The sequence below is a fragment of the Pezoporus occidentalis genome, unplaced genomic scaffold, assembly GCF_034315485.1.
Source record: "Pezoporus occidentalis ecotype Australia unplaced genomic scaffold, CSIRO_AGI_Poc_V1 ctg9, whole genome shotgun sequence".
Taxonomy (NCBI): Eukaryota; Metazoa; Chordata; class Aves; order Psittaciformes; family Psittacidae; genus Pezoporus; species Pezoporus occidentalis.
Window position 1 is genome coordinate 1919336 of NW_026916262.1, and position 13146 is coordinate 1932481.

Consider the following 13146-nt stretch of genomic DNA (forward strand, 5'->3'; position numbering starts at 1 on the left):
ATTTAAAACCAAAGTTTTGAACAGAGCTCATGTTTTCCTGGTATCATCTTATAAATAGATCGCACCTGTGTGTTGGCAGGATAATTCATCTGCTGTATGAATTGTTCAGCATTCTTCATGGCAGCTTTCCTCTCTTGTGGGTTAGCATCTTTGCCTGGTTAAAACAGAAGGATAACAATACATGGGAAAGCGTAATGAGCTCACAGATCCTGCAAAAACAAGATGCCCTTGAGCCAGGTTCTATCTGACATTGCTCTTGCCTCAGCCTTGAACAAACACAAATGCTGGACATAGCATGAGCAAGAAGACTCACATGTAAGCTGAATGGCCAAAACAGCGGCTTTGAAAACAGCTAAAATAAAAATAAAAATGGGGACATTATAATTATTTTATTTTTTTCTTCTAGTGTGGGCCTCTACCAAAATAATGCTGTTCAAAATATCTGCTTGGTTCAAGGTACAAGAACACCCCGGTGCTTTTCTCTGAATATGCTCCTTACTGGGCTGCAATGTGGTAAATAAAGCTGCTGTCCAGAACTGCCTTTACCTCTTCAGGCACTCCCACAGTCTGAGTAGAGGCAACTCCCACTTTGTCTGGCTGGGCTGTGCAATTTCCACTGCCCTTCCCAACCCATTGCTCCTTTTTCAGCCTTGCTCAGTGTCAGACATCTGGGGAAACCTCTGTGGGATGATATTGTCTATCAGGTCTGTGTCCCAGCTGGCTGTCAATTACTATACTGCAAAGACCTCTTAGTCTAATAAGATGCTCTTATGAGCTATTCATTGTATTCCATTCTGAATGAGATTATTAGAAAAGCAATTCACACTCCTCAGCTTAGTGGTCTGAAGATTTCCAGCAGAGATGATAACTGCAGCCTCCCAGTGAAAGGGTGAGACTCATAGACTAATGTGAGTCATTATTGTTACACATTATTTTTACCAACAGTAGCACAGTGAGGATGCACGGAGGAGCAAATAGGTTCACATTCAAAGGGCCTAAATAGTATTTTATTTATTTTATGCCTGATCCTATTGGCTTGGTTCTTCTTGAAGCTGTCAGGTAGAGAGTAAAAACCAGGGATCAAGTAGACGTTAGGCCATCTGAGCATAATGCTCCCAAAACATTCTCACTTAAAGGATGCTTCCCTAACTGCAAATGAAGTTTCAACAAAAATGCTTACACTGCTTCCTGAACTGACTCCAGCAGTTTGACCAATGCATTGATTAATTATTTGCTATTCACATGATAAAAAAAAAAAAATGCAAATGCCACAGAATAATTAATACAGTGTCTCAGATGAAAAAGGGGAGATACTCAGCACTGGAGGCAATGGCAGCACCACAACAATCCAGCTACAAGGTGTACAGACCTAATTCCTCATTAGTAGTATTCTCCTGGGAAATGTTCAGTCAAAGTAACTTCAGACACTCCTACAAGCATTCATGATACTGCAGAGAAATATTCACAAGACAAAAAGAAGCATCAAAGTATGTGCAAGCTTATGCTTTTAGTTGTTGCCTGAGACACTCATCTTGCAATGTCACACTTCTGTGGAGCAATGTATGGAATCCACCCATTATCAAAATTTATGTGTTCAGATTTTGTTCCAGAAGATAGGGATTTGATAACAGTATATAGAATTTGTAGAATTCTTTATGTTTGCTTTGTAACTGCCACTTAGATAAGCACTTAGGCACCCAGGCTTACAAGTACCTCAGAAATAACCAGGATCCTTAGACAAGACTTAATCTGGAGGCTGTTACCCAAATGAGCAATCCGTGTCCACCAAGGAACTGCACCTACACCAAGGAAGACTGTGTGCAGGGTGCTGTGTCCAGCCAATATTAAATTATTGCTAGTGTCCCCAGGGTGTTGTGTCGACTCCTTAGATATATCTGTGTAGCTTCTGCATTTGCAAGAGAAGTGATCTCTTACCTTTCCACACAAAGATCTTCCTTGCAGCACCATTGTCCAAAATGAAACACTCCTCAGACAAAAGCATAGCCATGGAGAAGGGGTTTTCCTCTGCTACCAGGGACACTTTCATGGATCCACTTGCATCTGACACCTAAGAAGCAAACATTTCAAATTTAGAGCAACTCTGACTTTTATTTCCAAGTTAATTTTGGCTCCCAAAATTACTATAATGATCAGCTGCCATTCCTATATAAATGGCTAGATGAAATTTGTGTGCTGCTGGAAAGTAAGGCAGGCTGATGATACTTCTGTTTCATTTCATCTTACATCCAATAGAGGGAGATGTAGTATTAATTTTAGTGAGTTTGTTGGATTCCTGTCTAACTTCTTAAAAGAAATCTGTTTATTTCCCCTTGCAATTCAACTGCTCCTTCGGTGAACACCTGACAGTTAAAAATCTGTACTTTCTCCAGCCTCTCGTATATGCTCAGCTGAACTAGTGGAGTCCCTAAGTGTCATCTTCTGCTACCAAGCAACCTGCATGAAGCCAAAAGTACACATACATGCTGAACATTTGAAATTGTAACAAAATACTCCTACACTGTTATTAACAATAAATACCTATATTTACGATATATAATTTGCTAACTGGAAATTGTAATATAAGACTTGTTACAGAATCTGTTTCGTAATCTCTACAACTACTGTACGTTCATGTAGATTTTTAAAACCTTCTAAAATTCTGTCCTGTATGATGAAAAGATCAATTATTACTACTAAAAAGAAGTTATTATGACTCTTGTAATAACTTTTCTAGAAGTCTTTATTTCCTTTTAATTAGTAAGTATAAATTATAAATATACCACTATATCTTACCTTGTGTGTTATGGAAGCACAAGATGGCAACTGCAACTGCATACAACAAATAAAAATCAACTATTATACCTATCGTGAGGCTTCCTGTAGGCCTGCCTCCTGACTTTGACACTTGATGTTTTATTGCAGCACATTTAAATTTAGCTAACAGAGCTCCATTAGCAGGACAAGGTATGGTTAGAGGAATTTATTAAATATTCACAGAATTTTCTGAGAGCTCCTAGGATTCCAAAATTTACTGCAAGCATTTTTCTTTAGTCTTGTCTTACTACAGTGGTCCTGATCATACCTGCAGGCTTTTCTCTTCCTCCTGCCCCAAACCTTCCTACAAATTTAAATATGTGCCAGATTTTTTGGCAAGAATGGAATGATTAATGGGAACTAAACACAGCACATAGACCACAAGGACTAAAAATGGCCTTGTAACGATCGCCTCATACAGGCTTCTTGTAAACCTCTGCACCACATGTGGGTAGGGGAAGAACCATGCTATAGGCAGGGAGAGAGGTGGCTTTATCCTACTGAAGCCTGTGGGATGCAGTAGCTGCAGAGGAAAGGACTCACCATCTCTCATACTTCACAGCAGCCTCAAAGCTACTGTATATGGCACCTAAAAGTCATACACATGGGGATACAGCAGCACTTAGTTCTGTCAGTGTTGCCACTTGTTGACCAAATCCTTGCTCTTAGGTGACTGTGGTGAAGACAAAAAAGTACACTGTATGCCAGTGAAAGACTTTTCCGCCACAAAAGGCACCCTCACTGCTTGAGCCAGAGCACACAATACTGAAGAGAAAGGTCCAGACCTTCATGCTAATGAGAGCTTTTAAAATAAATACTCTTTGTGCAGTCTTCAGGATAAAATACTCTTTTCTTATTGGGAGGAGGGAGGATAACGTGTTTTATAGCTATTGTTATAGATATGTGTTTATAGCTATTGTATAGCTATCCCCTTTTCCAAGTACTTTCTTACTTCTTTTCTCAAGTGGGAGAATATGAAAGAAAGAGAAGCTACGGGGAAAATAAAATAAAATAAAATAAAATAAAATAAAATAAAATAAAAATACAGGCCTGGAAACAGTTTGGATAGTTTGGTTTGGGGGTTTTTTTGGTTGTTTTTTTTAATAGTAGTGTAGCTTTGTATACAGGTAAGATATTGTACTGCTAGCTCGAAGAACAAATTCCATGCCTCTTCTAGGGAAGAGCAGTACACCTAGCATGATGTGAGGGAAATAATTAGCTTTACAGACTACAATCATGAAATTCCTACTGATTTAAATGGACTCAATTTTTTTCTGGCAGCGACGCAGTCCTAGTCAGTGTTAAGCTATTGCAGGTGAGGAAGGAAGAAAAGGGCATTGGAAAAGAAAGAAGGTTTACGTTCAAATTCCTTTGGATTTATCAATAAAATATAACACAACTGTCCAGCTTTCAAACTTTGTGAAGAATAACTTAATCACGTATGCTTACCAAAACTCTCACTGTTAAAATCAAGAAGACACAAAGTATAGTTTAAGACCAGCTAATTCTTCTTTGACCTGAACTGAGCGCCTCATAGGCGATGCTTAGCTTGTTTCCTGAATAAATAGGATATAATCCTTTTTTTTTTTTCTCCTGAAATTATCTGGGCTGTCTTGATTGACATCCCTTGAGAAACTTGTCCATTGGCTGCAAATCAACTGACCTAAAGGCAGTTCTGTAACTGAAGCCACAACTCCATGCATGAGGAACAAATGAATGCATGAATACTGTAGAGTGTACCTAACTTAAATAAGCAAATAAATTACGTACCATATATAGTTTAGCACTTCTCCTGTTTGTAATATCGGCTAGCTCATCTTCATTATCATCACACTCGGGAAGCTCTGGCTTGCTCCCTAAAACCTGTTCAACAAAAGAAGAACAAATTCAGTGAAGAGAGAGTAGATGCTATAGTATAAATACCCAAACACTGTAATGGTTGTTCCACTAACTAATTAAACTGCATTATGTTTACATGTAATCCAGTCTAAATCCAAACTCATGGATGATTTGTTCATCAATGCTTTTGCATTGCTAGGAAAAACTTACATCATTTCCAACATGTATTAATTTCAGGCAGTTTGTCTTAGAGACTGGAGGAGGACACAGAGCACAGAAGGGAAAAATCTGTACTTAAAAAAGCAATTTATGCTGAAAAAAGAAGTTAAATTCTGCCCCAAAGAGATGCCTTCCAGAGAAGGTGTCCTTCCTCCTTCTAAGACAAACTTCTGTGCTGCAGCTGAGTCCACACACAGTCACACATATGTGTGGGGGGTACGACAGTTGATAATTTTACATGAAGATTACCAAGTGTGTATTGAACAACAGCTAACTGCTGTGCTGGAATTGGATTGTATTATTACCTAAGCATATGGCTGGCTGAGCTGCAGCTTTCCAGGGCACCTCACCATTGTACAGATAATCCTCAGGTGATGCATAAAAAGAAAACAAATCCTGCCAGCTGAGACTATAATCAAAGACTCCCAAAGCTTTTCAGCAAGATGACTTAAACCAAGAAACAGTTTAAAAGACATTGAGTCTTCTGACTCTTATCTACATATACTCTTCATTTCACACAAATCCCAGGGTAGGTGTATACACAGGACCTTGCTCATATAATTCTCCCTATACAGACATTCAGGCTGCTCCACTGGGTCTTTACACCTTACAATCCAGAACACTGAGAGCTCTGGGGTGGCTCCTCTGGGCTGCTCTGACATTAGAAACCTAGACTCGCAAACTTACCAAGAACTCAGACCCACGAATCCATCCTACACACCTGAAAATAGCAGTGCTCTTTTGGGGATACAAAACAGCCTAGCTACACAGTCCAACCGTCTTGGCAACTGCAAACCACACCTCTCATAAATACACAAGTGCAGACACAGGTTTGAAACCACTTTAAAAATCATCAATTATTATCCTTTACTGCTGGAGTGCTAAAGATTATTTAGAGTAGAAATAATCTAAAGAATAATTAGGGGCCCTGAAAGGATACCCATGCCTCATCTTCATTCTTTGGCTTTAGCATCTTTGTTCACAGCTGCTGATTTCCAAACCACAGACTCTTCATATCACTTCACCTTACCTGTCATTGACAGATTAAGGTGTCAATCTTAGAATCATAGAATAGTTAGGGTTGGAAAGGACCTTAAGATCATCTAGTTCAAACCCCCCCTGTCATGGGCAGGGACACCTCACACTAAACCATATCACCCAAGGCCTCATCCAGCCTGGTCTTGAACACTGCCAGGGGTGGAGCATTCACAACCTCCCTAGGCAACCCATTCCAGTGCCTCACCACCCTAACAGGAAAGAATTTCTTCCTTATATCCAATCTAAACTTCCCCTGTTTAAGTTTGAACCCATTACCCCTTGTCCTGTCACTACAGTCCCTAATGAAGAATCCATCCCCAGCATCCCTATAGGCCCCCTTCAGATACTGGAAGGCTGCTATGGGGTCTCCAAGCAGCCTTCTCTTCTCCAGGCTGAACAGCCCCAACTTTCTCAGCCTATCTTCATATGGGAGGTGCTCCAGTCCCCTGATCATCATTGTGGCCTCCTCTGGACTTGTTCCAACAGTTCCATGTCCTTTTTATGTTGAGGACACCAGAACTGCACACAATACTCCAAGTGAGGTCTCACAAGAGCAGAGTAGAGGGGCAGGATCACCTCCTTTGACCTGCTGGTCACGCTCCTTTTGATGCAGCCCAGGATACGGTTGGCTTTCTGGGCTGCGAGCGCACACTGAAGCCTGCTCATGTTCATTTTCTCAACACCCCCAAGTCCTTCTCCACAGGACTGCTCTGAATCTCTTCTCTGCCCAACCTGTAGCTGTGCCTGGGATTGCTCCAACTCTTGCACTTGGCGTGGTTAAACCTCATGAGGTTGGCATCAGCCCACCTCACAAGCATGTCCCTCTGGATGGCATTCCTTCCCTCCAGCGTATCAACCGAACCACACAGCTTGGTGTCATCTGAGGGCGCACTCAATCCCACTGTCTATGTCACCAACAAAGATGTTGAATTCAACCCTCACTCTCTGTTGCTCCACCACAGAATGATGCTTATCCTCTCCCCACCATTGCTTCTTGCATGCAGGTTTGTCCTGGAGAAAAGCATGAGCAACTCTGGCCTCAGCAAGGCGCACAACTGCTGCTATTCTGCAGTGGCCACCAGTGTGCACACTCTAACCTCATGGTGTATGCAATGTTGTTTAACCACTTAAGGCTTAATCAGCTCCACAGCTGCTTCAGACTAAGACATGCCCACAGCTGGCTACGGCAGAGCCCACCTTGCCTTACATGGCTATCGTCTAACACCAGCTTACCTCTCAATGAGAGCTTTGGAATGCCAAAGATCTTGTCTGAAGGCGGAGGGATAAAAGAAAATCAATCTGCATTAACTGTCAAAGCTTTGGTTCTTTAAGTTTTGTTAAACTTTACGTTTACACTCCTTGGCTGGTGCAAGAATATCATAGTGAAAATCAAAAGAACATCAGATTCTCTACAAGTGCCCAAATTCACTCCTATCTTGTGGTAAGTGCCATATACCTTATCCTGCCTGCATAACCATAATCCCCTTTCTTATTCTCATGTGCACAATCTCTTCTCTATAAGTATTTGCACCCCCCAGAGAAGTAGTGCAAAATATGGAGGCAAACCTTTTACTGACACGTGAAATTCTACTTAGTTGACCTTAAAAAGAACAACAAAAAAAAAAAAAAAATCACAGACAAAAGGTTTCTAATCTGTAGGAATGTGACAAGGTAAATAATTTAAAATAAACCCATCAAAAGAAGAAATTTAGTAAACATTGTCTTCGTAACTGGAGAAGCCAGTTCTGCATCTAAACCAATTGATATTGACTTAATGGGAGGAACAAGTTTAAAGACTTCAGTGAGGCTGAAAATCCAACTTGGAAAACAATACTTAAAGAACGTGTCAGGTGAAGGTTAATTAAGAGAGAAATCCAGTTTGGTAGAGTTTAAGTTCTGTACACTAGCACTGTGTTTGTGTTTCTTCTTACTATACACAGTTTGGGTTAGGTTCCTCAGTCTGAAACTAAACTATTTGTTGTGGCTGTGATCCCAAATGCCAGATCTCAAAAACCTTGAATTCCCCTCTTTATATGCTAAGAGCAATAGAAAGAAAAGCAAGACATTTACATAGCTTAAAGCTGTCTTGTGGTCCTGATATTTTATTACTTAATACTTTCGGGAAACAATCAAGATTAGTAGGTTATCATTTACTCTCTAGCAACCTCTGACATAAGCAAGTATATCCTGCTCCCACAAACTCAAGGTACACATGTAGGCTGTGATGGAATATAAACCCTCAGTGCAGGTCAATAGGCCTGAACCACAGGCACAGCATGGACTCAATGGCAGACAAACGCTTAGGTTTTTATTAACCTTCAAAGCAGAGCAGAATATTACAAGGAATGTCTCTCTGAAATTAATACTGCCTCCAGTATCTACTGCAGTGGTCTGTAAAAGATTAATCCAGTAGAGAGAGGAAAGGATGAACATGATGCAAGCTAGTAACAACCTGGCTGACCCTGGCTACCAGAGCAGACATTGGTGGTGCTCATTGGGCAAAGGTGTCTTTAGGACTTTGCTGCTGAAGTAACTGGGCAGTTTCATTTCTAATCATTTTGGCTTTGTGGCTCTCCTGCCAGAGCACAACCACTGCAGAGGATATTCTGGTCCACTCACAAACAACTTTTGACATTGGTCAGATTATGAATAGCTGAATATGCTTATTTCACTGGTTACTGTAACCTGGAACTCTTTTCACTCATTCATAGACTGAAAAAATTACACTCCCAACAGGAAAAAAAATGCCCTTTCACTAAACTGCTCCCAGGTAGCTAGCAGGATTTCTGCCTGAAATTGCCTCTCACTAGTGATTCCAGCCACAACAGATGTCATTACATGCTCACCTTGAGCAGAAGACCTCCCACCTGCCTGAACAGAGATTGAAAATAAGATGGAAACAGCCATTAGGTACTGAGCAGTGGACAAAAATTATGGTTTATACTAACAAATAGTTCCAGCATGCTGTTAATTTTGAGGGGGTTACCATGTAATTCATCAAAAAGACTTCCTAGTATTAAGGTCTAAACCTGATTTGTATGCATCCAGATTGCTATGAAATAGCAAAACACATCAGTTGCTCATGGCACTTTTGACACTTAAATTATGGCCTACATTTTTAGCCAGCTTCTGTTTTCTCGGGAATTTCAAATGCAAATCACAATTTTATTCATATCTCTACGCTTAACTTCCTAAAAATAGGGCATTAGTCCTTGGCAGCTTTTCATGCAATATTTGCAACTTTGCATATCTGTCTGGGGTAATTTGAATATAAATCCCTTACTGGTATGACGGCGATATTTTAACATTCATTTTCTGCTCTGTGAAACAGGCCGTGGATAACATTTTCATTTAAAAAGTATCTAGATCAATCTTGAGAGTACAAAATCGATGTTTTTCACAGTTCGCCTCCAAGGTAAAACAAGCTACCTTCTGTCCTGCTGGGACTGCACAGCTTGCAGTACCTAAGTTAGATATTTACACTGCAACCCAGTGTGTGTGAAATGAGCTGAGGAAACCCCCAGCCGACATTATCTTCAAATGTCTGGCTTTTAGGATCCCTTCAGGATGAACAGTGATTCCACACTAAAGAAACCGTGAGGGTGAATGGCAGTAAATATGCACACACAGAAGCCTTTCTGTGACCATTACTGCTGCTGAACATTGAGAACTGAGCTGCTCATTGACCTGCCTACCTGCAGCATAATTAAAAATGCAGTAAGTAATCACACTACATCTTTTTCACATTTATACTCATTTTTTAATCATATTCCTTTGCGACATGCTCCTCTGATGCCACCAGAAATATGAGAATTGAGGCCCAAATCCTGCAGAGACTTGCACATGCGCTTGAGATGCCTGTTTTTTCTGCTTACTGGGACATAAAGTCAGGCACACACTGAAGCCTTTCTAGCTTTGCAGATCCCAGTTTGAAAGCCTTGCAGATAAAAAAAATCTTATGTGCTTCATGATAGTGCATGTTTATGTGCTGGAAAATAATAGAAATAAATCAGCAACTAATGCCAACATGAAACCTCAGACAAAGAATACTCATCTGCTAAAATCCATGAAACTCACATCTTTTCACACCTTAAGTGCCTCCACTTTTGCAGCAGGGTATTTGCAGTGCCACCACATGGGCAGGTCCTGAGGCTGTAGCATGCTGGATGATATCAATATTGGGGTAAAAAGAGGAGTATGGCAAATACTCTGTGAAGCTCGAGCTGCAGGCAGCAGCAGGGGTTGGCAGCCACTGACCCTGCTAGAAAAGCAGTTCCCATGGGAAACACAGCCACTGGAAGGATCAGCAGGCAGCCATGGTGAATAACAGCATCAGGGAGAGCAGAGGGAGCTGCAGAAAGGTGTTTCAGCACTTAATCTGTAATACGGGAAGGTGGAAAAAGCTACTTGGGGCACTGAAATATTTTCCCAGCATACCACTGGCCCTATGCACAAGCTCAGCATTCCTAATCCCATAGAGCCCAATAAATCAGCCTGGGGATCCTCTCTGGTATGACACTCAAACCGTTGCATCCAAGACAAAGCATACATTTGGACCCTGATGTTTAAGAAAGCAAACCAGAGAGCATTCTGATAGTTTTTCTCTAATGAATCCTGCTGAAGCTTGAACTAAATTAAATATTTATTAGGACAGAAAAAGAGAGAGAGCAATTAATGTTTCCTTCACCTGGTTGTCTAGGAGACGCATCCTGCTTAGCTCTTTGAAAATAATTTCTTCCTGCTAGTTTAGGTGCCCTCCACTAACTGATTTGTTTTTAAGTTCCTACACCTCCTCAGATTTTGTGTAAATCAGCCAAAATGTTCAACAAAGGGGCTATGATTTATAGCTCTTAAAAATTAGTTGCCACACTGATTACTGCAGCATTTAAATTCATCTTAATTACCTACCTCTTATTTTTACAGGTAAAGCCAAGTAGTATCAAAGTCATAGGCTGGTATGTAAGCAAAATAACCTGCTTTGCAGTAAATACAATTATTATATTTACACATTTCTTCAATGTTACACACTCAGTGGTGGTGAAAATACTGAACTGATCCCATAACACATGGAACAGTTTCTTCTATACAGCTGTTCTTCATCCTTGCTTAGATGTGAGAGAGCTTTTACTTTTACCTTTCAAGGTGTATCTGTCTTGGGGAGATGCAGGATTCCAGAAACAGCACATCCCTGAGCTTTTTATACAGCAAAGATTCTCTGTTCTTTCAGTTCTTCTCCATGAAATCCCCCCCGTTGCTACAAAGTACATGGGAATAACAGCTCCACGTGGAGATAACTGCTAACAACTCTTTTCTTTGGCCTTGCCTTCTTAATTATGCTCATTTAATAACTGAAAATTAGAGTGGGTTTTCATCAATAGATTTCTTGATAGCCTAGCACAGAAAGGAAAAAAGCCATTACAAACTCCATTAATATTCTAACATGTAATTATAAGACTATAATTGAGTAATGTGGTAACCCTACAAGCGCTACAGCAGCTGAAGAAGAAAACATAACAAAGATGAGTAGTTTTCTCACCCACAAGAATGCAAACGAGACATATAATTTAATTGCAAGCACTTACAGAAATTCATTATGATTTTAGAAATTCACTGAAATTACCTCCTATAGAAGCATCTTTCTTAATGTAAGAAATTAGGTTTTCAGTCATCTATTATTAGAGCTCTTCATAAACGATTTAGCTCACGCCATGCTGTACAATACACCTGAACATATTCTGTAGTAAAATTTCAAATGCAGGCACTGAAATTCATATTTAGAGACTTAATTAAAAGCCTGACTTTCAGATGTACTTGCCACCTGCAGCTCCTATTCAGTTCCCTGTCATTTAAGTACCTGGCTTCAGGCAGCCAAGATTGAAAACTGCAGCTTGAAGAACATTACGGATAACTCACAATGTAGCTCAAGAGTCCTCTGCCTTCCTTGGGCAGAGGACTTGCTGATTTTCTACCTGGGCCTGGGGAAAACAGTGGACAAAATGCTCAGCTGGTGCAAAGCAGCTAAGCCTGCTGAAATCCAGGCCATGCCTGCTTTGTCTGAGCACAGGTTGTGTAATTGAGTCCTTTCAATGGCAATTTGCATCAAGAAAAAAGACTGCCCTTAATGAAGGAGATCTACCGAGTAATTAGAAAGAAAACAGGACACCTGGGTTTGACAGCTTGAAACTGGCGCCCTGCAGGGCACGGGGTTTGTACTTTGCATCCACATTCATAGCCTATCATAAACTCTAATTAAAGAGTGTAATGATAAACTGACACTCCTAAGACTGGACAGATGTTGCTGTGAAAGGTGCACAAGCATGTGTAGTATTTTTCCCCATGAACTGTTTTCAGTTCATATCCTACAAACTCCTACTGTTTGAAATGGCAAGACCCAGACTGTGCTCTTGCTGACACCTGCATATGTCCAAAAGCATTCCAGGGAAGAAGCAAATTTGTCTTCCTGAGGGGTAAATTTGACCCGTAGTTTCAAAGCAGCCTGAGAAGGTTCATTTGAGTACCTAATGCAACTACAGCTAGTAACTATAGTTGGTATAGTTATAGTAATCTGCTGTTTTCTGCCCATTAGCTTTCTTCAATCTTTCCTTTCTCAGGTAAGTGTAGTTAACTTCTCTCTGTGTGTCTGACTGCATAGATGAGTCTTTGTATAGGGGCCTGGTACAATTTTCATTGTCCTCGCCCCTCTCTCAATGCACTAATTTTCCTTTGTACATGACTGTTCAATACTGCTTCTGCCCTGGGACTGAAATTAATTTCTAGTATGTTTCACAAAAATCCCTGGAAGCTTGTTCATTTTTTCCAACTACCTCAATTTAGATAGTAAAAGATATTACTTTGGCTTACATATCCCCAAAGCCATGGATAATTTGGCCTAATATGATTTCATTAAGGTATTTTTCATATCGGGCATTTTCTTGCAAGCTAACAGGTCAGGCTGGACCGTAATAGTTACATGCAATTCACTGCTCTAAGTTTATCATGTAGCTGTGTACAAGCTACATGATTAAACAACAGTTTAATCCCTAATAAATGCCTGGAATTTGTATTCTGCAAAAGAATTTACCCCTCCTTCTCCTGCATCACTCTCACTGTTCCCCCACTCCTCTCAATACAAAACAAACAAGACTCCTTATCATGACTCATAATACAACCAAAAGTAAGGGAGCAAGAAAGCAAATGCCATGAGAGCAGCAGTTTTTGCAGGGTTGGGATGGCAGA

The 13146-nt window shown here is 40.5% G+C and overlaps 1 protein-coding gene across 1 annotated transcript in view; it reads right to left on the minus strand.

Annotated features, from left to right (window-relative positions):
* The window catches only part of SCIN (scinderin), a 47715-nt gene that overhangs the window by 11461 nt on the left and 23108 nt on the right, over positions 1-13146 (minus strand). Inside the window, exons 5-7 of the mRNA XM_062605092.1 lie at positions 4585-4677; positions 1936-2068; positions 66-154 (exon numbers count right to left, since the gene is read on the minus strand). Of these exons, the coding sequence (XP_062461076.1) occupies positions 66-154; positions 1936-2068; positions 4585-4677 (315 nt within the window). The remainder of the gene's footprint in view (positions 1-65; positions 155-1935; positions 2069-4584; positions 4678-13146) is intronic.